The sequence below is a fragment of the Cyprinus carpio genome, chromosome B13 (genome assembly GCF_018340385.1).
Source record: "Cyprinus carpio isolate SPL01 chromosome B13, ASM1834038v1, whole genome shotgun sequence".
NCBI lineage: Eukaryota > Metazoa > Chordata > Actinopteri > Cypriniformes > Cyprinidae > Cyprinus > Cyprinus carpio.
The window spans coordinates 13,151,967-13,178,461 of NC_056609.1; the positions used below are offsets into that span (position 1 = coordinate 13,151,967).

Here is a 26,495-nt window from a genome sequence, read left to right on the forward strand (position 1 = left end):
CTCAGGTGTTATGAGAGCCCAGGTTGCTCTTATAGTGGCCTTCAGCTCTTCTGCATTGTTGGGTCTGGCATGTCGCATCTTCCTCTTCACAATACCCCATAGATTTTCTATGGGGTTAAGGTCAGGCGAGTTTGCTGGCCAATTAAGCACAGGGATACCATGGTCCTTAAACCAGGTACTGGAAGCTTTGGCACTGTGTGCAGGTGCCAAGTCCTGTTGGAAAATGAAATCTGCATCTCCATAAAGTTGGTCAGCAGCAGGAAGCATGAAGTGCTCTAATACTTCCTGGTATACCGCTTCGTTGACCTTGGACCTCAGAAAACACAGTGGACCAACACCAGCAGATGACATGGCACCCCAAACCATCACTGACTGTTGAAACTTTACACTGGACCTCAAGCAACGTGGATTGTGTTCCTCTCCTCTCTTCCTCCAGACTCTGTGACCCTGATTTCCAAAGGAAATGCAAAATGTACTTTCATCAGAGAACATAACTTTGGACTACTCAGCAGCAGTCCAGTCCTTTTTGTCTTTAGCCCAGGCGAGACACTTCTGACGCTGTCTGTTGTTCAAGAGTGGCTTGACACAAGGAAAGCTGGGAGAGATGTTTTTGACGCTGTCTGTTGTAGTGGTTCTTGAAGCACTGACTCCAGCTGCAGTCCACTTTTTGTGTATCTCCCCCACATTTTTGAATGGGTTTTGTTACACAATCCTCTCCAGGGTGCGGTTATCCCTATTGCTTGTACACTTTTTTCTACCACATCTTTTCCGTCCCTTGACCTCTCTATTAATGTGCTTGGACACAGAGCTCTGTGAACAGCCAGCCTCTTTTGCATTGACCTTTTGTGTCTTGCCCTCCTTCTGCAAGGTATCAATGGTCGTCTTTTGGACAACTGTCAAGTCAGCAGTCTTCCCCATGATTGTGTAGCCTACAAAACTAGACTGAGAGACCATTTAAAGGCCTTTGCAGGTGTTTTGAGTTAATTAGCTGATTAGTGTGGCACCAGGTGTCTTCAATATTGAACCTTTTCACAATGGGAAGTCGTGGCCTAATGGTTAGAGAGTTTGACTCCTAACCTTAAGGTTGTGGGTTTGAGTCTCGGGCTGGCAATACCACGACTGAGGTGCCCTTGAGCAAGGCACCGAACCCCCAACTGCTCCCCGGGTGCCGCTGCATAAATGGCAGCCCACTGCTCCGGGTGTGTGTTCACGGTGTGTGTTCACGGTGTGTGTATGTGTGTGTGTGTGTGTGTGTGTGTGTGTGTGTGTGTGTGTGTGTGTGTGTGTGTTCACTGCTGTGTGTGTGCATTTTGGATGGGTTAAATGCAGAGCACAAATTCTGAGTTTGGGTCACCATACTTGGCTGTATGTCACGCACTTTCACTTTTTTTTCAACTTTCAATATTCAAATTTTCTGAGATACTGAATTTGGGACTTTTCCTTAGTTGTCAGTTATAATCATCAAAATTAAAAGAAATAAACATGTGAAATATATCAGTCTGTGTGTAACGAATGAATATAACATACAAGTTTCACTTTTTGAATGGAATTAGTGAAATAAATCAACTTTCTGATGATATTGTAATTATATGACCAGCACCTGTAGTGAGTAAACATTGTGTTCATAATAAAACATAACACATCAAATACACTGACTCGAACCACACTTCTCCATTTTCATTATTCTGAACAAACGTTTATATAATACAAGCTGATAAATAAACAAAGAAAAGAAAAAAGTTGTAATACTTATCCCATATATATATATATATATATATATATATATATATATATATATATATATATATATATATATATATATATATATATATATATATATATATATATATTTTAATACTTATCCCATATAACCAAAGAGAAGGCTAGGGCCGATGACGCATCACGGGGGCGGGGCTTAGCACGTTCAGTCATAGCACGATGTTTGTAGCCGGCTGCTGCGCACGCATTGATTCACGTTTTTCCACACAGTTCAGTTGAGTTGTAAGATGGCGGCGCGGTGGGGAACAGGCGAGGAGATGTTAAAAGCCTGTAATACTCAAATGTTCTCACCGGTTAATCTTGACGAGGTAAGAACAGCACATATTGATACGTAGAGAGTGGATGAAATTGTTGACATTGATCACAGTGTCAAATATTCGAGGCAAATACGCGATGATGTGCAGGACTTTGTGACACGTGGATGGTGATGGTGAGATAGCTTTTACAGTTCTGCTTGCCACTTGTGAGTTTATTTAAGAAATGGTCGTAGGAAAAGAAACAGTTATCACTTTCCAAGTGTTGCTAGATTTCTTGCGTATCTAGAGAGAAGTCTCATGTCAAGGAATGACTGCACAAGTTTGCTCCTGTTAGCTGATGTTGCCATGCTTCTGCATTCTTCTGAGCTTACTCTATCACTCGAGACCAGCGACTCAACTACATACTCATTTCTTCTCTTTAAAATACATAAATAAAAAAGTACAGTTTTGCATTTTGTAAGCCATAAATGCATTGTTTTTTGGGTTTTAATATGATGATGATGGTGATGAATAATCTGTAACACGAATGGTTAGCTGTTTAAATGCATCAGATCTAAAGAAGAAGGCTATTTTATTTAATGTTTATGTATTTTGACATTATTTATTAGTGACTCCCTAATAATACAGATATTAATTTATTGGTCAGATGTGGCTTTCTTATTGTTTGTTACATATTCCAGTGTCTCTCTCACTCCCACGTGGTTCACTCATTTGAAGAATGAAACTACCAGCATTTTTATTCATGCATGGTCGTAAATGTTACCTTAAACGTTTCACTCGTTAACTGCAATTAATTGTTTTAGTAAGTTACATGATAAAGTTAAAATGACATCACGGTAGGTATTTCAACAGATGGCATCTGTCACTTGTTTTATTTTTCATGCTAGCATTTTTAAGTATTATTTCTGCTCTGTTTGGTTGCATTTATTGTCTTTTACATCGTCGTGACTGTGAATAACGAAGTGTGCCCCAAGTCGTTCATTGCGGTTTGTCCAGCACGTGGTGCAGGTATGAGCGGGTCAGTCGTGTTCGGGCCGTGTGTATTTACTGACAGCAGCCTTTCATTCAGCCCATCTTTAGTTTTTTTTTAAAAACGCAATGGTGTATTATAATCAAACTGGCCTAATTATTTAATCGTGATCGCTTTTAGGAAAATAACACGCAGGATTTGTTGAAGCAAGGCGTGTTTTGAATCCTGCCGGTATTGGGTTTGCCCAGTAATGCACTGCGGCAGGATGACGTGATGTGCGCAACACGTGGTTGTAACTTGAATGAACGCATTTATTAACTGGGCGTGCTTGCATTTAGATTTGATCGTATTTAACACTATTTCAGATTTAGGACTATGATAATCTTCTCGATTTTAAATAGCTCGTCTATGCCTTAGGTTGTTTTGTTTTCAAGTTCATGGGAAATATTCAAACGATTCCTAGAAAGGGAATTGAGTATCAACAACATTTCACTTAAGTTCTGTTAGTAAATGATGCTGTGAACTGTATTAACACCAAGGCTGCTTCTGGACAGGCCAGCAATTACAAGCCTCAAAGACAGAGTGCATTGTTCACAATGTCCTTTTTTATTATTATTTAGGAACATGGACCTGTTTACAGCCTCACCTAATGCATACGCCACCTTGTAGTGATTTATGGTTTTAGACACATACATAAAAGTATTCATCTAAAATCTAAATATTAGTACTTAATTTGTTTAGCATCAGCAAGGCTGTCCAGTAAACTAATAGAAAAGTTTTGCTGATTGGTCTGGTTTGCTGATGGCTCAAGCAAGACCAACCATTGGAAGTCTGCATGAAATAAAATGGACAATTCTTTATGGACAGCTTCTTTTTCATGCCAACTTTAACCTGTTTTTTCCCCCTTCTCTTGCAGGTGGAAAGCTTCGCTGCCAACTTGCTGGAGTATCCTGGCCTAAACAATGGAGATGCTCTGGAGGCTTTACAAGACTGCCTCGATCCTTCTATTTTGTCCATATTTGAGGACAGCCCCACTGGAGAAGTAAATAAAGCCTTTTATTAACTGTCAGCAGAAGACTTGTTCGTTGAATGAATTGCTTTCAGCGTAATGTTTTGTATGTTGAATGTCACTTGTTTTGATTTTACTCAGCAATGGCATTTCTAAATTGTTTCCTCTGTTTCAGGTTAAAAGTAATATTGATGAGGAAAGTGAAGCGACGCTGCTCACAGCTCTCACTGAAATACTTGACAATGTTGATGATGAAAACTTGTCCCCTTTTGACACCCTGCCGGATTCAGACCTTTTCTCAGGGCAGAAGGGTCAGGAACATTCACCTGTGAGTCTTCACCTGTCTGAGCATGTCAGGAATGCATTAGTGCATTATTCGTTTCATTTTGTAGGGCAGCTCAATGAATTTTCAGATAACAATTTTCTTTTTTCCACTCTAGCTGAGAAAGTCAATGATTCACACAAGACAATTTCCTGGGAAGGTATTTATGTTTTTCAATCTTTCTTCAACAACAAAATTTATAACCTATCAGTCTCAGATTAAATTTTTTATTCATTTTAGATGGCAGCATGACAGGTTCTTATTGGGGCTACATAATTTGAGATATTATTAATATCATTAATGCTGATAATAATAGCTGTATAATACAATTAATTCCTTCAGTTTCAAATATTTTGGTGAAAACTGCATGGGGAAATAAAGCTTCTTTTGTTGACAACAGCCAGTTTATAAGCACTTCTCACTACAAGTTTGTTAAAATAGCTGCCATGTGTTGTTTTCCCACATGCATAAGGCACCATAACTTTTTTTCAATTCCTAACTTTATAGGCATAATGTAAGACCTGTTACGTTTTCGTTTTTTAGAGTCTCCCACGAATGCAAAGAGTGTCCCAGCAGAACAGTGAAGGAGAAGAGGAAGATGGCGATGCTAGTTTTTCGACCCCCATAGCCAATATTGAGTTGTCATCACTGGATGAATTTGACTGGTGCCTTCCTGTGTCCTTAGAGCAGGATGGAGAGAGTATACCTGTTACTCTCAGTGATTTAGTAAAACGCATGCACCCTTACTGCATGACATTATGTGTTGAAGGAGAAGAGGGACAAGAGCATCTTCTGCCTGAGAGGGGCCTTGTGCTAGAAGTGGTTGATCAAGGAGAGCATGGAGAGCCCATCCTGGCAATCCCAGATCTCAGCATCCCTCTTTCTCACACAGACTCCGCAGAAGGTGAACAAAGAGTCCCGGAGAATAGCAGAGACAAGCCAGAACCAAAGCCTGAAGATAGTGCTGAAAAAGTCTCACCTCCTTCTGAAGTATCTCCTGTGGAGGAGGAGAAAGAGGTCGTCAAGGTACGTAAAGGGAAAAAGAAAAGTAAACTTCTTAAAGCCCCTCTGGTTGAACAGAGAGTTTTGAGAAGCTCAAGAGTTAAAGAAGAGCCACAGAAGAAATGCCCGGAAGAACAAAAGAAGAAAAAGGTGACTTTCTCACCTGTGCTCTCATCGGCAGAGCCCAAAAACGTTAAACTTGATTGTCCTACAGACTTGATGACCCTTAAACCACAGGTTGAGAAGGAGCATATCACAACCCCTCAAGCTGAAGCAAAAATCACTGCCTCGCAGCCAGAGAACAAACCTCTTGAAAAGTCTGTGGAGGAAGAACCCTCAAAACAAGGACCTGTTAGTGAACATGAAACTAAGCCCAAACCTCTCAGTTTACAGCAATACCGTCTCCTCCGCCAGCAGAAGAAACCAGATCCGGTGGATAAAACGGAGGATTACAGCACTAAATGGCCCAAGTTGCCTGAACCGCCCAAGGAGCTTCCCCCATTACCCTGCCTGCCAGACCCCAACCCCAGAGATCCACGTAAAAACATGCATACTCCTGTTAAAAAAGACCTTGCACCTGAAATCATGCCCGCATGGCACCCGAGAGGCCCCGCTGCTCCCCCAACGCCTGAAGCCTTGCTCACCCCACCGGCTTCACTGATGGCTTCCTCTAAGAAACCTGCAACTTCTAAACCAACCCCTCCACCTTCTGATACATCTAAAAGTTTACCCCAATCAGTTCACCCCTCATCCCAGAAGCTACCTGCTCCCATCAGCATGCCACAAAACACTATTCATACCGAGTCCTCTGCCCCCATCAGAAATGTGGCTGAAGTGGCCCCTGAACGGATTGTTTCATTATCAGTGTCTACTACATCTGCAGGCCCTCAAGGTCTCAATGCACAGAGTAATAAGGAATGTTTACATGGGAACCACAATGCTGCTCCATCCAAAGCTCCCTCAAGGCCTCAGATGATCACTACACAAGTTCAGAGCTCAAACTCTAGCCCTTATAAACCTAGTGCTGCTGTGCCTGCGAAGAGAGAGACCGAGCAGGTTGTTTTGGCCCCTGTGTCTGATCAAGCCAAAAACACCCTGCCAACTAATTCTAAAAAGCTGACCTCACGGTCACAGCCTCATGTTGCACCAATAGCTGCTCAGCCGTTTTTCTCGGCTCAAGTTCAGGCCAGAGTTGTTGAACTGGCAGAGCAGATGAGGATGGCTTCCTCTGAGATCCCCAAAGCGAAGAACACCACAGTTGAGCTGATTGAGTCTTTCACAAGTGAAATTGGTGAGCGTTTGTTCATATGTTGTTAGGTAATAATTTCTGTGGAGTGGTTTATAATAAACTTTTTTCTTTTAGGTATTGAAGCCGCTGATCTTACAAGCCTCCTGGAGCAGTTTGAGGAGTCTCAGTGTAAGTGATATTATCTTTGAGCTCTTACTCTAAAAGTATTTGGTTACCAATGAAGGTTGTTAAAAAGCTAATGCTACAAGTCAAGCTGACTATGTGAAGGATGTTAATGCAGAGCTTTCTTTGGAAACGAGTTCCCCTTTAGTGAACATGTACCCCCTTACTGACATCTTTAGAATGAAAACCATTCATTTGTAAGAAACTAGGCCAACTTTTGAGCTTGGAAATATTCGGCATTCCTATGATGAAAGAATTTGTGTCCATGTTGCCAGGTCAAGCACCGATTGCAAGTACAGTGTTCATAATTAAACATGACTTAGTGGTTAGATTAAACAAACATCTTATATTGACGTAGTAATAGTGTTCAGTTCAAATGAGGTAAAGGTTTGTTTCCTTTTCTTAGTGATAATTCTGTGTTTAACCTGAATGGTTATTGTTTTATATGTATTTTACAACAACTTTCCAAGTCATATAGAATTTTTGAGGGCCAATAATTTCCCCAACAGAATTTGCTAATTTTCAAGTTAGTCACGTGAATTCGCCATGATTACCAACTGATAATCGATTGATGAAGTGATGTCTGTATGAGCTGTGCTTTATACACAGCTATGCTATTAATAATAGACAGTTTTGCTTGTATCACCACACCTGAAGAATAGGGTCTGTTCCTTTAAGAGAGGGTGTGGCTTCAGTGAAAACAGCTGCTATGTGCTCATGCTCATTGAACTGCTGGAATTCTGCCCTGTTAACAAAACCATTTTAAAACCAGTTGGCTGTCTTTGTCTGTAGATATGCTGGGTTGGAAAACTGATGGCGTATCCATTAAGCAAGCATTTATCTTTAGTCTGCTGCCTCTCAGCTGTTGAGTAGGCAAATGCAGTGCATTTTTGTAGAGTATCACAGTACATTATGCTGTATTCTGCTAGATGCTGGACAGTCTGATTGTTTCAGTTCTTTTAAGGGTCTGTCCCATCTTACCCTCCTGTATTTGGTCGTTCACAACCCTACTTTTTCTTTTCAGCCAAAGAAGAGCAGAGTGTACCGGAGGTCTGTGGTAGAGCAGCCGCTGTAGGAAACTCCAGGTGAGTATCATGATGCGGAGTGATGGAGTTACCCTACAGCCCTTGTGCTGCTCTCGCACCAAACTCAGTGTTTGTGTGTGTGGCCATAGGCCACTTTTCACCAAGACCTACCGAAACAAATGAAGTCCCCCATCATGGCTTCAGAATGTGAAGGTGGATGGAGACAAACATAAGCGTAGCTTGTGTTAGTCTGAGTGATGTTTTAACAACATTAGTAATTCAGTGCTTTTGACATTGTTGCCACTGCTGATTGTATTTAGTTATATTTTTGTTTTGAATTCAGTTATGAGCAGGTGGAGACTAAGGCTGTGGAGAAAACCAACAACCATGACCTGGGAAGCACAGCAGGTATGGTGTTTTTATTGTGTGTGTGTGTGTGTGTTTATTTTTAAATAAATTAATGTTTTGTGTAAAATGTATACATTTTTATTCTTCAAAACTACATGGTATGTGTTGTTGTTGTTGTTGGGGGAGGGGGGTATATAAATTAAATGCATATACACTGTTCAAAAGTTTGATGTCTGTAAGATTTTCAATATGTTTTTGAAAAGTCTCTTAATGTATCATTATGAAATATTTTTATTTCTAATAACTTTTAATATTTTTAAATTTTGTATTCCATTACTCCAGTCTTCAGTGTCACATGATCCTTCAGTAAACATTCTAATATGCTGATTTGGTGCTCAAAAAACTATTATTTTTTTTTAATAAATGTTGAATTTAAATGCTTAATTTATTTTGTTGAAACCATGATACATTTTACGTTTGAGGATAATTTGGTGAATAGGAAGTTCAAAATAACAGCATTTATTTGAAAAAGAAAACAAATCTTGCTCTCCCCAAACGTTTGAACAGTAGTGTACATATAGCTTGTTCATTTAAAATAAATGGCACATGGTTTGACTTATGCAATGCAGACAAATTCATTCATTTAAATGCAAATCAATTTTTGAGACCACTGTATATCAAAATTGTCGTATTAAGCCTTTATCCTTTCTTTTAATAAAAGTAAACTCCATTCAAATGACTCTTCCCATAGGTCTTACACCTCCTGCCACACCCCCACACCAGGTGTGGAAGCCTCTTGCACCAGTTTCACTACTGGGGAAAACTAAGTCAGAGGTCCTTAAACCAACTCCTAACAAGGCCATTCAGATAGAGGCAAGACCACTACCTTCAAATAAGCTGCGCAGCAAGCCTCAGACCCCTAGTTCTACTGGACAGACTCAGCCTTTCTCCCTTGACCACGACTACTGCCTCCCTCCAAAAGAACCCTGTGAAGTTGGCAGTCGGTGGAATGTCAAACAACAGCCTAGCATTGTTATCAAGACCGTTGAGCTGCCGCCCAACAAGCCAGCCCAGAGCAGCATCTCCAAAGCTTCAACAACTCCTTCAGTTACAGAGGGAACCCAGAGAAATCCCAGCCTCAGGCAACCTTCTGCAGATAGGAGGTGTACATTAAATAGCTCTGCCTTGGAGACTCCGGACGCCTCTCCAAGTAGGCCTGACTCTGAAAGCTCTTTACTGGGTGAAGCAAAATGCAACCAGCAGAAATCTGTGAACTACTCTGAGCGTTCCTCCCGACAGTACCAGCAGGACAGAGGCCGCTCGAAGCGAAGATACAGAGCCCGGTCCTCTAGTAGCTCAGAATCCAGCTCCGAGTCCTCCTCCAGATCACGTTCACCACCTAGGAAAAGGTCAGCTTTGATGTGGTTATACACATTTATAATAACTAAGGATGGAGGAATGTTGAAAGCACATCATTTTAGAGGATTTTACCAAACGTGTATTTTTACATTTTACAGATACAGGTCTCGTCACTCAAGCAGCAGATCCAGTTCATCATCTCGGTCTGGTTCCCGATCCAGCTCCAGGTCATTTTCCCCGCCCCGCCAGCGGCGGTATTCATATTCAAGTTCACGCTCTGGATCCTGGAGCTGCAGCCGCTCTCGATCCAGATCCCGCTCCTCTGACATCGGGCACAGGCGCTGGAACAGTCATAGAAGGTGGCCACATGTTTCAGAGTTACATTATATCTTTGAGATGCTATTAGTTTTTATTAATGTTTTGAATTTGATTTTGTTTTTATTTTCCATTTTCATTTTCCGTTTTAGTAGATTTGTTCATATTTTTTTAATTCATATTTGTTTTAGTTAAAGACATCAAGTCAAAAATTTAAATCAGAACACTTACTTTGGCAAGTAGCTGAAATCAAGTTTACTCTTATATTATATTTTATTTCAGTTATTGTGTATTTTATTTCAAATAACATGTTGTTGTTGTTTTTTTGTGGTTATGTTTTAGTTAACTATAATAATCCTTATATGTTTTGATTTTATTGATAGCCCTAATCGGAAATCTGGTTACCGGTGTTCACGAAATTCCAGTGAGGATTCAAAAAGATGCAAGGAGAAAGCAATTGTAAGTATTTTAATCAAGAAATATTCTTCTCAAAGGCACCTTGGTGATTTCTAACATCGTAATTGAAATGTTATGTAGGAGGAGCGCAGAGTTGTTTATGTTGGACGAATTCGTGGAAGCATGACTCGTAAAGAGCTGAAGGAGCGCTTCTCATACTTCGGAGAGATTGAGGAGTGCACTGTGCACTTTAGAGAAAATGGGTATGGCTTTTTGAGTTGTATTTATTTGGTATATTGTTTACACTAAAAAAGAATGTTGCTAACACTCTTGATATTTCAGGGACAACTATGGCTTCGTTACATACTACAACACGGAGGATGCGTTTGACGCTATTGAGAATGGAAGCAAGCTCAGGGAGCAGAATGAGCTTCCTTTTGACCTGTGCTTTGGAGGCAGGAGACAGTTCTGCAAGACCAGTTATGCTGATCTTGGTGAGCTTAGCAACATGTCTTTTTTTTCAACCCATTTAACTCTTAAATGCTTGAATGTTTTGCCAATCATTATTACATATCCGGGTCTTTAGTGACCCAGACCTATATATCCAGCACGAATGGATCTCTAACTGCTGCAATAACAAAAAACTTCATATTTTAAGAACAATTACAGAGGAATAAAATAAAGCACGTTTCATTATCTTTTGAAACTTAGAAGGGGTCAATTTGAGCAGATGATTTTACCATCGCTGTCATCGTCAGCGCATTTCCACAGTACATTCAGCATCTGCCTCTTATTCGCGATCTCAAATATCGTTTTTTCAGTGACTTCAAAAACTGTATTTTGATCACTGCCAGCTTATTCACCACATCCACATTCAAATGACAGTGATGTTTATATTTCATTGCGAACAGTAATTGCTCTGCATTAAAGCCATTCAATCCAGTTCAATTTTTGCTGATAATATTCTTTTGTTTTATAATTGCTATGTTAATTATGAGTGAAACGTCACATCATCATTGTGTATCAAACAGTGCCACCTCGAGGAATAAAGGTGCATTGCACATATTGAGTCATCAAATATGTAAATATAGTTGCACAGTAAAAATATACTGACAAATTTACATACCTCGGGTCTCTAGAACCCTATACACCTTTTTGCAAAAAATTAATTAGAAAACAGGCAGCTTTTATATTTAATTTTTTTCTTGTTATTTGGTTTATAATGAATAGATTGAGGAATACTAAGAAAGTTGGTGTCTAACTTTAAAAAGTAAAGGAGGGAGAGGGTAGTGAATGATGTCCCCCGTCACTAAAGACACGAGTTATGCATTTAATATATATATTTATAAATGTATATTTGCAACTGAACTATTCAGGGTGTCGTGTTCTCAGGTGATAAATGAAACCAGTCTCAGTTAATTTCTTAAGCAACGTGTAGCCTCTCCATTTTGGTCATAGTTAAGTGCATCAACACTGCTGACATATTTACATGTTGTAACTTTAGGGCAATAGTTGATGTTTCTGCCGTATATTTCCTGTTGGTGAAATTTTAGTGCATCACTAATTTACAGTCTTTGAAAATGTTCCTGTTAAAGACTCCAGATGCTACAGTCTCTTTTTGATTTCTTTCAGATTCAAACCGGGAGTATGATCCACAGCCTACAAAAGGCAAATCTGATGCACTAGACTTCGACACTTTACTCAAACAGGCTCAGAAGAACCTGAAAAGGTAACGATTAGTCAAGCCACAGGAGAGAAGACCGATTACCTCTGAGCAAAATGCTGCCCCACACTTCCAGTGTTGCCTCTCCATTACTGGTTTTGGTTGTTTTTTGTTTGTTTTTCTCTGTGTTTTTGTTTGTTTCTGCAAGTTTACACCTTCTGTTGAAGTGAAGATTTGTAAGAAAAATCAAAAGAGCAAAAAAAAAAGATCATGAACTATAATGAATTAAATAGAGTTTTTTAAAAAGGATTAAATTTATTTAAATGTTTAATCTGAATTGCTGAATGTTGTATACGTTTTAAAATGAACTGAATGGAAGCATGTTGGGGAAAACAGGTTTATAATGCTGAATTTATTTCAACCTAAATAAACCTGAGATAAAAATGTCTCTTCTGAGATTAAAAATCAATGTGTCATTCTCTCTTGAACAGACCCTTGCAAAATTCACGTAAAATTTGTGTCCGTGTCGTCCAAATAAGCAACATATTGATTAGTGTATAAATAAAGGGGGGTTCTCATTTTACAGAAAATACAGAAACATTTAAATTAATTGCATGTCATAGGTCAGTTTTAAGTGAGAGTGAACTTGCAGTGCTTTCGAGCTGCTGTGGTGTCTGTATGATTATATGCTGGTTTTTAGGCCAATAACAAAGCCATGAATCTGAAGCAGGGAGCCAGTGGTTCTTTTTGGTTGATTGTAAATCAGATGCACAGCTGTGTTCTGGATCATCTCTAATTGTGCTGGATTGAAGGCTGGTCAGCAGAGCATTGCAGTAGTCTTGATCAGTACTTTTGATTTGATTGCTGTTGGGACTCCTCTTCCACATTATGGAGAGCGCCGTGCACAGAAATAAAGAGTAGACCAGTATCACTGATAGTGATTTTTCAGACAAGATTCATGCTGCACTGTAACACACCTTAATACAGTTGTCTCATGTATTCATATGTAACATGCATTTTATGGAGTTTGGGTTTCTTAACTTAACAGGTTCATTTGTTGCTGCTCAGTAACCTTGAACCTTTGCCACTGTGATGACAACAGCATATAGATGTTAAGAGATCTTGACACTTGAAATACAAACATATTTCCAGAACGTGAGCTGTATTTTCACTGTGTGTTTCTAACAATAAACGCATCACATTCTATCGATTTAACACTAGTTAAACAGATTAAATGTTTTATTTATTTTTTGTGATGCAAGAAAATAAGAAATCATGTTAGGCTTTGTCTTTGTTTAACTAGTCTAAAATTAATCAAATGACATGCGTCTCATATAAATAAATGTATGGACATTTAGTCAGGAGAACACTTTCTCAGATTATTCATTCATGACGACGTGCGTTGAAACTAGCGCTGAATCAATGGAACGAACCATTCACGATCCTTGGAGGGGTGATATTTCATGCGTAAGAGGCCCATGCCCGCTGAATGTGAAGGTAAACATACCCTAGCTGAACTATTTTATCCAAAGAAAAAATATATCATTGTAATTCCTATAATGTAATGTCTATGCTATTGTACTATTAATAAACGTTATTCATATTGGTATAATTTATTGGCTGAATGTCACGTCACTTTCACTTTCACTTTAGATGTTCATCTCAATTCTCTTCCGGTTTCACAGAAAGTTACTAAGTTTACAAATATAGGTCGTCTCTCTTTAATTTTTTTTTAATTCAGAGAACACTAACCTTATACATTACAATAATGAATAAACAAGGGAAACGACATTGGGTCAAAGATACAAAAGAAAATGTTATACAACTGGTCTTTATAATCTTTTTAATGCAAATAGTCTCCGATCATGTTAGTGTCTCTGGTTTTGTTCAGAAACATGACAAAACTACTTTGTACCAATAAATGTACACGCATATTTGTATAAAAGTTATCCACAATTATTTTAGGATTAATTAACTGAACAGGTTGCCATCCACCGTTCTCATTCAGGCTGGACAAGAGCTGATGATCTCTCTGCACCTTTAAGAGCTTGGCTAGAGATTTGTTTTCAGACTAGCGCAAACCGTCCTTGACCGGTTCAAACCAGTTTTCTGAGTCTGCGCAGTAAGTGTAAACAGGAAGAAGAGTGCAAAATTAAACCGTGTCGACGAACGTCGCGTTACATTGACAGGATCTGTTTGAAGTCGCGATGCAGGTGTACAGTAAGCTTAAACATCTTTAATTTATGATTAGCGCACGATGTAAAGTGACTCGACAAAAGTTATTAGAGAAAACATCGGGTAATGCGAATTCGCGGTTCTGACATCGTAGAAACACGGGTCCAGTTCGCTTGCTTGAGAGCGAGCAGACAGTACGGATATAACTTAGTCCAGAAAGCCTTTAACACCGCATGTGAATGACTGTCGTGTTTTAACGAAGAAATCTGCAGCTGACGTTAACGTTAGTTCGTGCAGAGAATCTGCATCCGATAGAATTCCGCTCCATGACCTACTGACCCAGTAGCGGATCCAGCGGGTGTTTCTGCAGAAGAAAGCCTTTGGCTGAAGACAAGACCGATACTTCCAGCAGAAACTATTAAGCACAATTCAAAATGGTTCAGAAAGACAAAATAATCGAGTCGACACAGTCAGAAAGTGAAGCGAATCCAGTGGCAAGCGAAGCTGTTGTGGACACGCAGTGTCCAGTGGACGAGCCCAGTATCGGGGTCGAGCGCACAGGCCGCAGGAAGTTCATCACTGGTGTTGTGGAGGGTGAGCGAATTTAGACACATCCGACGTAATGCTGCCAGATGTAAAGCATGTGCAACCGTTAAAATGAGTCTAATTAGTTACCTACATTGCTAGAAAACATATATTAGGGCTGTCAAATGATTAATCACGATTAATCACATCCAAAATAAAAGTTTTGTTTACATAATATATGTATGTGTACAGGGTATATTTATTATGTATATATAAATACACACACATAAATTATATATTTAGAAAATATTTACATGTATATACATTTATATATTTTATATTCTTATATTTTATATTATATATAAATATATTTAATATATAAACATAACATATTCTTCTTAAATATATACATGCATGTGTGTGTATTTATATATACATAATAAATATACACAGTATGCACACACATATTATGTAAACAAAACTTTTATTTTGGATGTGATTAATCGTGATTAATCATTTGACAGCCCTAATATATATATATATATATATATATATATATATATATATATATATATTGCTTAGGAGTTTTGATTGACTGTGGCATCGGTTTGTGGAATATGCTGCGTTTGTCAAAACCTTTTGTTTTTTTCTTATTTTGTTCACCACAGGCTTCTATGGACGGCCATGGACTATGGAACAAAGGAAAGAACTTTTCAGGAGGTATTGTGCAAACATCCTGCCCCTTTCTGATCCAACTTGCCAATAAATCTCATTCTGTTTCTTTTAGACAAGTTTATACACGCCATTGTGATCACTAATACTATTTTTTGTATTTTATATTTGATGTGTTTCAGGCAGCAGAAGTGGGGTTTGAACACCTATCTGTATGCCCCAAAAGATGACTACAAACACAGAATGTTTTGGAGAGAAATGTATTCTGTTGAGGAAGCAGGTGATATATTTTTTTTCATGCTCTTTTAAAAGGTACCGGTCGTTATGCTTCATTTGGCTTACGTTAATGAATCTAATGTCTTTTGCTTTTAAAGAACAACTAACAACTTTAATAAGTGCTGCTAAAGAGCATGGGGTTGAGTTCATTTATGCCATTTCCCCTGGCCTGGACATTACATTCTCAAATCAGAAGGAAGTGTCGACACTTAAAAGGAAGTTAGACCAGGTGAGAATGAACCTGTTCGGAAGCTTATACTGCGCTGGTGTCAGTGTTTTTATGACCTACATCCTTAATCTCTGTTTGTCTTTTGTGCAGGTCTCTCATTTTGGGTGCAAGTCCTTTGCCTTACTGTTTGATGACATTGATCATAACATGTGTCCAGCTGACAAGGAGGTATTCAGCTCCTTTGCACATGCTCAAGTGTCAATCACCAATGAGATCTTCCAATATTTGGGAGAACCTGAGATATTTTTATTTTGCCCCACAGGTATGATGATTATTATTATTATTACTAACTAACCATGCTGCTTTGTGTGATGCTAATGTATTGTTTCTGTTTCATACCATCTCATAATTATTTAATGTTTCCTTGTCTTCAGAGTATTGTGGAACATTTTGTTATCCAAATGTGTCACAGTCGCCTTACCTGCGCACAATAGGTGAAAAGCTGCTTCCTGGTATTGAGGTGCTGTGGACGGGTAAGTTGTGTTTTCATTGAGGGGACTGGAATAATAGTTTTCTCTCTTGTGGATTTTAACAATGCCTTTCCGTGTTTGACAGGTCCCAAGGTAGTTTCTAAAGACATAACTGTTGAGTCTATTGAAGAAGTCACAAAGATACTGAGGAGAGCTCCTGTCATCTGGGACAATATTCATGCTAATGACTACGATCAGAAGAGACTTTTCTTGGGGCCTTATAAAGGGAGGTCCTCAGAACTCATCCCTCGGCTGAAGGGAGTCCTCACCAACCCCAACTGTGAATTTGAGTCTAATTTTGTAGCCATTCACACATTAGCGACATGGTATAAGTCTAACATGAATGGAGTGAGAAAAGATGTTGTCATGAGTAAGTATGTCTTTATGGAAACTTTATTTTTATAATACATTTATGTATACAAATGAGCAAATTTTTTCTCTTAAAAGGTAAGTTCCCCGAAAAATGAATGAAAAATTCTCATCGTTTACTCACCCTCATGTCATTCCAAACCTGTACGACTGTCTTTTTTATGTTGAACATGAGATGAATATCTATCTTCAAACATTTTCGGTTCTAATATACTTTCATTGTAAGAACAAAAAAATAAGTTATAAATATTAAAAAATAAATTATAAAATATATATCTGTACAGATCTTTCAGTTAGCAAATGACAATGATCCAATCGAATCCAAAAGGATCCCTTTTTTTTCTCATTTGAGAAGCTGTCATCACAATAGAAAAGACATTTGCTCAATTTCCGTTTCATGCTGATTCAAAGCAGTTAAGATTTTAACATGGATTTATGTCCCTAGAACAGCTAATATTCTGAGATGGGTTTTTCCTTATGAATTCTACTTTATTCTCGATGTTCTACAAAAAAAAGTTAGGACAGGGTGCTGTTTTTTACTAAGTGAACATTTTTGCTCATATTATTGATCAAGATTGACTTAATTCATCAACATTATATCATATTTGTGTGTTTAATTTTGATTGATTGTAGCTTCATAGCTTCTCGTTTCTGTATGTAGCGGACAGTGAAGACAGCACTGTGTCCATCCAGATTAAGTTGGAAAACGAGGGCAGTGATGAGGAGCTAGAAACAGACATCCTCTACAGCCCGCAGATCGCACTGAAGCTGGCTCTCACTGAATGGCTGAGCGAGTTTGGAGTGCCTCATCAGTACAACAGTAACTATTTTTTCTTTGTGTGATATTATGTAACGTGATCTTAGTTGTTCTGAATTTGGTATCGTCTATCTTAACCTATCTTTCTTTGTTGCAGGTCGGCAGGTTCCTCACAGTGGAACTAAAAGCACTTCTATAGATGTTCCTGCACTCACTGTGCCCAGTCTGGGCACTTCCACTACAGTCACTACAGTCTTCCAACAGCCCATCATGAGTCCAACCGTGCCCCTTAGCGATGAAGCGGATGTGCTTGGCAAAGAAGAGGAGGTGGAGGTGGAGGTGGAGAAGAAGGAGTCTGACGAAGAACCCATGGAGATGGTCGTGGAGAAACATGACGAGGTGGAGGACACTAAGAATGTCAACCAGATCCTCACAGAGATTGTCAAGGCTAAAATGACAGAAGATCTCAGACCCATGGACACAGACAAAGAGAGCCTGACAGAGTCCAAGTCCCCAGAGATGTCCATTCAAGAGGATTCAGGCAGCGACATTGCTCCTATGCAGACTGATGATCAGCTCAATAAGGAAGTGTTTGTTCCAGGCCCCAATGAGAAGCCGCTGTTTACTGCTGAGCCACTTACTCTGGAGGATCTGACCCTGCTTGCTGAACTCTTCTACCTGCCATACGAACACGGCCCCAAAGCAGTGCAGATGCTGAAAGAGTTTAACTGGTTGAGAGCAAATAGCAATTATGTTAGTGTAAACTCCAAAGCAAAGGATCCAGAGAAGGTGAGAAGGTTTTGTTTTTGAAATTGTTTTTATCTTGGCCTGCACAGTCATAAAGATATTTTATTTTATATTTAGAGATATAATATAAATTTAAGATTCATCAATTCCTGGAAATTCTTATAATGAATGCACTTTTAATTCTTGTGTAGGGTAAAACATCCTTGTCTGATTTGTGAGATTGTGATCATTCTTCAGAGTTGGTTGATTTTGAGTGAAATCTGCAAATTAACTGGTTCACAAATTAATCTGAATGATTCATTTGCCAATCTGAGTAGGTTTGAATGATTCTTTATGGTAACATTTAAAAGTCATAGAAATTTGTTGGTCAAAATGTACGGGAACTCATTTCATCTGTCATGGCCTTGTTTTTGTCCATGTTAGATTAAATATGAACAAAAATGTTTGCTCAATATACTTTAGTCACAAAATGGTGGAAATGCAGTAATTATTTCCACCACATGGTGGTGCCTTTATGACTCACTTTGTAGGTAATTGTACATTTGTTGCTATTGTTGCTGAGCTGTGTTGAAGCAGGAAACGTTTGATATTGTGGTTGTGATAAAGGTGGTATTCATATGTTTCACATAGGTCGCTGAATGGCAATCCAGAGCGGAAAAATTTGAGGAGATGTGCTGCTCCGTCATCCAGATGTTCACCAGACTCTCCAACTCAGCCAACAGGACCATTCTTTATGACCTCTATCCCTATATCTGGGATATAAAGAGTATCATCTCAATGGTGAAATCATTTGTTCAGTGGTTAGGTACGTATGGCGACATCTCTTTGCTGCTCCTCAAGGCTTTTTATCCATGCTTAGCCCATGAAATATTTGAACTTTATTCAGTAAAATCCAAAAACAATGAGCACCCATTTCAATAGCCATCAGTTTATAAAACGTTCAGATCTGCATTGCACCGTTTTACAGTGACATTAAGATTTCAGGTGCTCAAAATGCATTTCTTAACAGATGGCAGAGCATATTTTTAGACTTCAGAGAGTGAATTAACACTTTTCTACTCGATTATAAGACCTTAGTTCTCACTCACAGTATGAACAGCTTCTACATGCGCTACTGAAATTTCTTGGGCGAAGTCTGCCATTTATGGAAATTCAGTCTAGTGCACACTTGCTTTTTCTTACTTAGTTTTACGTATTGTGTAAAAATTGTTTTCCTCTACTGACTGGATGCTGTCCTCATTGCTAGCCAGTGCATCTCCTTCAGGCCACTCTTGATCAGGTAGAATGAATTGGACGGCTGTGGTCACAGTTGCCAGGGTGGGTCCTGCTGCTTGCTGTGCATTCAGTATCATTGTGCGTTAACTTGGCAACATCTGTTGCAATCTCTTTCGATCAAGGGTGTGATCGGGAAGGAAAATAAGCTCCTAGCGCGCCGCGCATGCGATCTTTGAAAGCAAGGCGGCTGTGTAAGGCTATTCTGGTGCATCATGAATGAATACTTTGAATAGGATAGACTTGCTTTTACCATGTATGTTGATTAAGAGCATTATATGAAGAGACTCCACAAACAACCTCAGCGTATGCTTTACTCTAACTGAACTGGTCTGGTCAGTACATTCCAGTGAACTGTACACAGTTCTCATGGTCCTAAATACAGTTGTGCAGTCAGTGAATTGAAGGCTCTCTTATCTGAAAAGCACTTGGGTCTTTAGCCAACCCTTTTATTTATGATGATTTTATTGAGCGACCTGTCACTTACTGAGAATGCCCATGTTTGTTATCCATATAGCTTCTGGGCATCGCTACAGTACAGTTAGAGTAACGGATTCTGCTCTAAATGAGGTTTTTGTTGGAAGTTGGTTGAGTAATTATAGCACCAGCATGGCCTGGGTTACCTTGGTAACCACATTTCATTCACAGGTTTCTGTCCAGCTTTATAACAAAGCAACACAGCAGGCAGCAACCAAAACTGGCATGCCACATCTAAGTTGTCATTAGCTGATGGAGGGGAAACTCAAGTGTATAATCTGCCACATTAATGAGGGTGTTCTGTACAATCTGATTTAAAAGTGTTTTCTTAGAACACCCATAAAGTCTTCTCTTTATTTGAGACGACAAATGTGATGTTGATTTAACTGTTCCTTTAAAGTAGATTTATTTATTTTTTGAGTATGCTTTTGTGATTTTGTTTTAACTGTTACTTTAAAGTAGATTTATTTATTTGGACTGTCCCCCCTCAATATGCTTTTCAGCCCTGAGATCAGTTACTAATTAGCTCTTTTATTGTCTTCTCCCTTCATTATGTACAGATGGAAGAATCCTCAGCACAAGTTTCTACTGCTATTGGATGGACAGTGCCCGATGTATACACAGTGCTGCGTTTATCTTTTTTATTTTTGGGGGTTTATGGATATATTTTCTTTTTCGTTATGTGCATTATCAGGAAAGGAAATGCTTTGAAGTCACATTTGCGCTGCGATAGCTCAAGTGTTGGGTGTTAACCCCCTAATTCTTTTCTCTGGCAGCTCTAACATGGTTTTTGTTTCTATCAGTAGGCCCAATTGAAATGGCTCAGACCAGCTTTACCACACCAACTTAGGGGAAAATTGATACCCTTGACTCAGTCATCTAAACACACCTCCATAGTAAGACTATTAAATTACAAAGCAAATTACCTCCCAATATATAAAAAAAGCAAAGGATGTGGTAAAATTCCCCTCAGATGGTGTGTGTTGTTTGTCCTGCCATTTCACCACAGGATGTGTTTTAAGTATGATCAAATTGATTGAAAACAGGAGAACTTTGTCTCCTGGATCTGCGCTGCATTTGTCTTGTTACATGACGCCGAGTCCTCATCCCCTCACATTGGTACTGTTGTTTAGAAACGACTGGATTTCTAGTTGCAGAATAGAGCTTGTGTCTGCTCAACAGCCATGAAAATCACCCAGTTTTATCTTAGTTATCTGCTACAGGAGCAAGCAAGCGTAGTGACTGGAAAGATTCAGTTGTTGCAGATTTTTGAATTAGGTTATAATTTTGTGACTTGCCCATGAAGGGTCCAGATCTGCTCCATCGATCATGTAAGATTATATGATATGAACTTTTAATCGATCAAAAAAATTGTCTACTGTGGTGGCTGATGAAGAGTGCTTGATAGTCATGTGACAAGGCAGATAGGTCTAAATGTGACTTCAGATGAAGGTTAGAATTCAGAGGGCTTAAACAGCTGAAGCTTATTTAGTACCAGCGAGTGAACTGATGATATATCACCAACAACAGGCTGTCTAAAATGTAGGAAAAGTGATGCAGCCAATAATTCTTAAATGCTTCATCTCTTCAAAACAGACTAGCAGCATTATTTAGTTGAAGAGCTAGTGCTTGATACCTTATCCTAGATTGCATCACAAACCTCACTTAATTCTGAATGTCTAGGAAACATATGAAAAATTAATCGTTTCAGTAATGCACCCAAATCTGGCATTGCCGTCATTGTAAGCCCTCTGTCATTGTAAGCTTAAGCTGCTTGAGCCCTAAGCAGAAGATATATGCAGTTTTCACTGTTGTTAATCATGAGGCGTGTTCCATTTATTGGTAATAAGACACCTCTATCCTAAACCCCTTCCCCCTCATTATGCCAGAAAGCCCCTCATATAATGTTCTCCGCTTGGATCTGATCTCAACAGGGTGTCGTAGTCAGTCGTCAGCACAGTTCTTAAGTGGCGACCAAGAGCCCTGGGCCTTTAGGGGCGGTCTAGCAGGAGAGTTCCAGGTATCCAATATTGAATTACCAGCAAAATGTTACACGAAGATATATTTTCATTTGCTTTAGATGTTCGTATGGTTGCGAAAGGATATGGGTTGGTCTGTTTAAGGTGAGCTGTCAGCAGCTGCATAGAAAAACGAAGGGGTGTTGAGAGCCACTTGGGCTTTTTACTGAAGCGTAAACTGAAATGGGTCAGATCTTGTGTTCGGGGTGATGGTGTTTTCTAACCCAGCCTAAATTTGGATTTCTTTCAGCAACTGCCCAAATGAGATGCTGCTTTTCCCCCAGCGCTTGCGTCAGCGCGGCATGGCTAGGTTTTATTTTATGACATATTGTTTCTTTGCAGGAAACAGCGCAAAAATTATCACCACATTTTGTCTGCGCCTGCGTCTACAACACTGCGCTTGCGTGTGCGCCTGCGAGCCTGCTCAAAGCTCCATGAACAAATGATTACTAATCCATAACCTCGGCATACTTAACATCTCAGAATGATTCAGCTGTATTAAATGGTCTGTTAAGAAAAATGTGTTTTAAGCTGGAAATATTTGGTCATGGAGTTTTGCTTTGCGCGCCAGCTTCATCCTTTTCTCTACAGGAAGATCTTGCGCAGCGAAAAAGAGCGGGAAAGGAGCATCTCCTTTAGCCAGTTAAGCCTTTCTCAGACCAAGCCTGCGCAATTTTGTTTCATTTTTGTTTCTCTCAGAAAAAAAAGGTGGAAATGATTTTCAGTGGTGCATATCTTATGTATGATGTTTACGTGCTCTTGCTGTACACTGACCTACCAGAGAAGCAAGTTTACTTGTGAAGTGATTTATTCCCATGCCATTATAAGGCACATTCTTGTTCAGCTCCATTGTGTGAGGTCGGTTCAGCTGGAGCAGGTAAACAGCAGCTAAAGTTTCAGTAGCAGTGCAGTCACATGGTCAAATCTAGAGAGATACTAAACTGTACAATGCTTTTGCTTTGGTCTCCACAGAGACTGTTACCAATTGATGGGGCAAATGATCTTTTCTACCAGCCACCACCACCAATGCCAACTTCCAAAATGTATTCCATAAGGCCTTACTTTCCCAAAGATGAGGTAGGTTTTGGCTGGGCATCAAACCACTGATATCAGCCATTTTATGTATATCTAATGGATTGAAGTAAGTTAGGTAAAATATGAGCATTGCATTGATGCAATTCAGTCAGTTTGCTGTTTTATTTAGACCTTATAACTAGGCTTCAGTAAATATTTAGTTTATATGTAGAGTTCATTTAAAATAAGTTTAATGGTGCAATGCAAAAACATTTAGTAGTGCATAATTTGCATCTTAATGCCCGTTCACATTGCAACTAGGCTAAGTTGTAACCTGCGCGCAGCCGGCCCCAAGATGTTAATTTTGTTCTTTATGTTGAGGACATGACTTGTCTACGGTAAGCTGTAGTCTGTAGTATGAAAACTCTTGTCGATGCATCGTCTAAATAAAACGTTGCTGTTGGCTGCTTGAATTCCCAGCTGAGGTGTCCCAGTTAAAGCTGTGCTTTTAGGTTTGTTTGCAGCACATCTGAAGCTTTCTGCTGAAACAGCAGTCTGGTCCACCTGTTAGTCCTTAGAGGGCTCGCACTTTGTGGAATGAAAGCTGTCAGATGCCTTCACACACTGCATCTCTCTCACTCTCTGTCCTTAGTCTGCAGTCTACAAGATCTGCAAAGAAATGTTCACTGAGGGCTGTGACGGCATCTCTATCTCAGATGAGTCACCGGACCTTATTGGAGACAGGTGTGGTTTAAGCTTCCACTTTGTTTAGTCACATTAATGTATTGTGGGTGCTTGATTAATAACGTGAACTTTGTACCATCATCCTCTATTGCAGGTTAGTGGGAGGTTTCCTGACGCTCAGCCAAGACTATGGCTTTGTGCTTGAGGATGAGGAAGGTATCTGCGGCTATGCTCTGGGCACTGTGGATGTCAAACCTTTTGTAAAGAAATGCAAGATGAATTGGATTCCATTCATGCAGGAGAAATACAACAAGCCAGACACAGAGAAGGACCTGTCAGAGGCTGAGGTTAGCATGTCATGTCTTCTTCATCAAACCCAACAAACTATTCTTTGTATGGAACAATTTATTGAAATTTCAGACAAAATCTAATTTATATATATATATATATATATATATATATATATATATATATATATATATGTATACAGCAACTGTACAGCAACTTTAATAATTTTTTCCACTATAGAAAATGATGTTAAGTTTCCATGAGGAGGAGGAAGGCTTACCAGAATCGTTCCTCAGTAACTTCCCATCACTCATTAAAGTGGACATTCATGCAAAGGTTACTGACCCCAGTGTTGCCAAAAGCATGATGGGATGTCTCCTCTCATCATTGAAAGCCAATGGTAGGTAAAGTTAGGTTGTGTGGCACGTGAATTTATTTAACATAATACATTATTAATTGCTGTAGTAATAACATTGTTATTATACAGTAACTGGTAATTGAATACATTGTACATTAAACTGCTTTTAAATTCTGTGTGATCGTCACTCTCTTACCACACTTTACTTTGACTTTAGTAAGCAGTGTTTATAGTTCATAAATGTCGGATGTTGACATGTTAGAGGACAAGAAAAGCTGCAGTGATTTGTTTAAATTCTTTCATTCTTTCATAAACACATCTTTTCCTCCTCGGTTTTCAGGTTCACATGGTGCTTTCTGTGAGGTCCGGCAGATGGACAAACGGATGTTGGACTTTTATAGCAAACTGGGCTGCTTTGAAGTGGCCAAAATGGAGGGATTCCCAAAAGACGTTATAATAATGGGGAGGAGTTTGTGAATCTGAGCTGCTGAGGAAAAAAAAAACATACAGAGGGAGCCTCCCAGATATTGCACAAAGCTTCGGCCCCAACACGCTACCTGTTCATGTAACTATCACAAGTTTTGTAATAGCAACTCTGGTGGCCTGTAGCTTCATTCACATCATATGCCGAATGCACTTCTAGAAATTTAGGTGCTGTTCATTCACTTTGCCATTGTGTGGTGGAAGTTGAAAGTAGGTGTACACACATGCACACATTGGTGTGTTCAGAAATGGAAAAATAATTGAACTGCGTCTGCAAGGGTGATTCAGGACGCACAAGTTACTTTGAGTTTTTTCTGGTGGACCGTTTGCTTGAGTTGGCCAAGTGCCATTGAACCCACTAAATCTCTTAGATACAGCCGAGTTGCAGTTTGTGTTCAGCATATGTGCATGTTTAAGTTAACGTCTAGATTCTCCAGACTAAAAACTTGCCATTACTTGATAGGAGACATCTTCACTTTGCTGTTTTTAATAGTTCATTTCAGTGCTTTACAATGTTCAAAGCAATAATCTAGAAGGACTTCATAACAGTCTGGGTTTGTGTTATTGCTTTCCAGGACATTGTAATAAATTCTGCCGTTTTCCAGATTCAAACAGTGTCTGTGAGCTCTCGTATGGAGAACACAACAGGCTAAAGCTATCCTTTGAGGTTTGGGATGCTGCTCGGGTATTATTTAGAAAAGAAAAAAACTGAAATTGAACTTTGAGCAGGCACAAGTAAATACTGTTAAAGTCTGTTGTCTTTAAGACTGCATGGGGTACTTTTGTGTAAGCCTTTAGCATGTGTATCTTTTATGGATACAATTTTTTTTTTTTTTTTTTTTGTACAACAACGCCTTTTGGCTCTTGCCCTCCTCTGGAATATATTTGAGGGTAATGAAAAGTAATTTCCTACAGTTCTTTCTTTGTTTAAGGTGGTAAATTATACAATTCTGAGACACAACATGGTTACATTATAATTCTGAGATGCTGATGTTTACAAAAAAAAAAAAAAAAATGTATTGTAAACCTCAAGACCAATGCCCCATCTGTAATTAGAGTGAAATCTGAAAATAAATGAAGGTACATTAATTATCTTTAAAATACCAGAGAGATTTTTTTTTTCTGTTGCCTGAAGAGAATAACTTTGCTTGTTCTTTAATGACAGTCTTCCTCTTTGTCAATATATTTAAAAATCCCTACAGCTGAAGTTGGGTTTCTCTGAAGTCCACTCTGCATTGTCAGTGCTAGGATTGTTTTCCTGCAAAAGAAACTCTGTATTTACTCCCTTTTTTAACCAGAATTACTGACACTTTTTTCTGTATTGTTATATTCTGAAAAACTAAATGAGCACAAAAGGCTCCTGCAGATTTCCGTATGTAACGTTTAAAATTCCTGAGTTAAAAATGTAAATATTTTTGTGCATGTGATGGGCCAACAATTTTGACAGTTTTTTTTTCCCACCCCATTTAAGGGTAATTTGTATGCAAAAATGGCTATTGTTTATCTCTATATGGCTTGTTGCTTCATTTTATTTTTGTTTATCACATCCAATGTAAAGGGCTTTTATTTTTTAAGGTCATATCCAATGCATATATTTAAAAAATTAAGACCTTTCTGTACTTTGATGTAATTATGATTATGTATATGTAATATAGTTGTAATTTCTGTAAGGGTTGTATGTAATTAAAATGGCTATTAAAATGTTAAATAGAAAAACAATCAGTGGTTAGTGAGTTAAATGAAAAATGCCTTCAAGGGCCACAGTTGCTACCCCTTCCAAACTCTCTTATTTGTCATGGTTTTATTAAAACTTTGCAGGTCTATT

General features: G+C 38.9%; 2 protein-coding genes across 4 annotated transcripts; both read left to right on the forward strand.

Annotated features, from left to right (window-relative positions):
* The first annotated feature begins 1,909 nt into the window (after positions 1-1,909).
* pprc1 (PPARG related coactivator 1) lies at positions 1,910-12,321 on the forward strand. Of its 2 annotated transcripts, none has more exons than XM_042736667.1 (14): positions 1,910-2,087; positions 3,923-4,048; positions 4,191-4,343; positions 4,456-4,497; positions 4,881-6,630; positions 6,703-6,756; positions 7,775-7,835; positions 8,119-8,183; positions 8,875-9,532; positions 9,641-9,841; positions 10,181-10,256; positions 10,335-10,456; positions 10,536-10,687; positions 11,826-12,321. In XM_042736667.1, the coding sequence occupies exons 1-14, from the start codon at positions 2,007-2,009 to the stop codon at positions 11,924-11,926; spliced, it is 3,642 nt and encodes a 1,213-aa protein (XP_042592601.1). In that variant the 5' UTR covers positions 1,910-2,006; the 3' UTR covers positions 11,927-12,321. The 2 variants fall into 2 exon arrangements, with proteins under 2 accessions (XP_042592601.1, XP_042592602.1); XM_042736668.1 differs by lacking the exon at positions 1,910-2,087 and adding an exon at positions 2,186-2,209.
* Positions 12,322-13,955: 1,634 nt separating this feature from the next.
* On the forward strand, positions 13,956-26,389 carry oga (O-GlcNAcase). 2 transcript variants are annotated; one of them, XM_019098035.2, is made up of 17 exons: positions 13,956-14,625; positions 15,225-15,276; positions 15,411-15,508; positions 15,603-15,733; positions 15,824-15,995; positions 16,108-16,206; positions 16,289-16,573; positions 17,234-17,392; positions 17,487-18,118; positions 18,707-18,881; positions 20,386-20,439; positions 21,760-21,845; positions 22,816-22,920; positions 23,510-23,601; positions 23,696-23,888; positions 24,070-24,229; positions 24,528-26,389. In XM_019098035.2, exons 1-17 carry the CDS (start codon positions 14,466-14,468, stop codon positions 24,662-24,664), a joined length of 2,790 nt encoding a protein of 929 aa, XP_018953580.1. In that variant the 5' UTR covers positions 13,956-14,465; the 3' UTR covers positions 24,665-26,389. The 2 variants fall into 2 exon arrangements, with proteins under 2 accessions (XP_018953580.1, XP_018953582.1); XM_019098037.2 differs by lacking the exon at positions 20,386-20,439.
* Positions 26,390-26,495: the final 106 nt, after the last annotated feature.

Bases quoted from the DNA above. Each gene is read 5' to 3' on its own strand.
- oga (XM_019098035.2), top strand. From the start codon at position 14,466: ATGGTTCAGAAAGACAAAATAATCGAGTCGACACAGTCAGAAAGTGAA. The intron at 15,734-15,823 runs GTGAGAATGAAC...TCTTTTGTGCAG, and splicing joins TTAAAAGGAAGTTAGACCAG to GTCTCTCATTTTGGGTGCAA. The intron at 21,846-22,815 runs GTATCCAATATT...TGGTCTCCACAG, and splicing joins GTCTAGCAGGAGAGTTCCAG to AGACTGTTACCAATTGATGG.
- pprc1 (XM_042736667.1), top strand. From the start codon at position 2,007: ATGGCGGCGCGGTGGGGAACAGGCGAGGAGATGTTAAAAGCCTGTAAT. The intron at 4,498-4,880 runs GTATTTATGTTT...TTCGTTTTTTAG, and splicing joins CAAGACAATTTCCTGGGAAG to AGTCTCCCACGAATGCAAAG. The intron at 8,184-8,874 runs GTATGGTGTTTT...CTCTTCCCATAG, and splicing joins TGACCTGGGAAGCACAGCAG to GTCTTACACCTCCTGCCACA.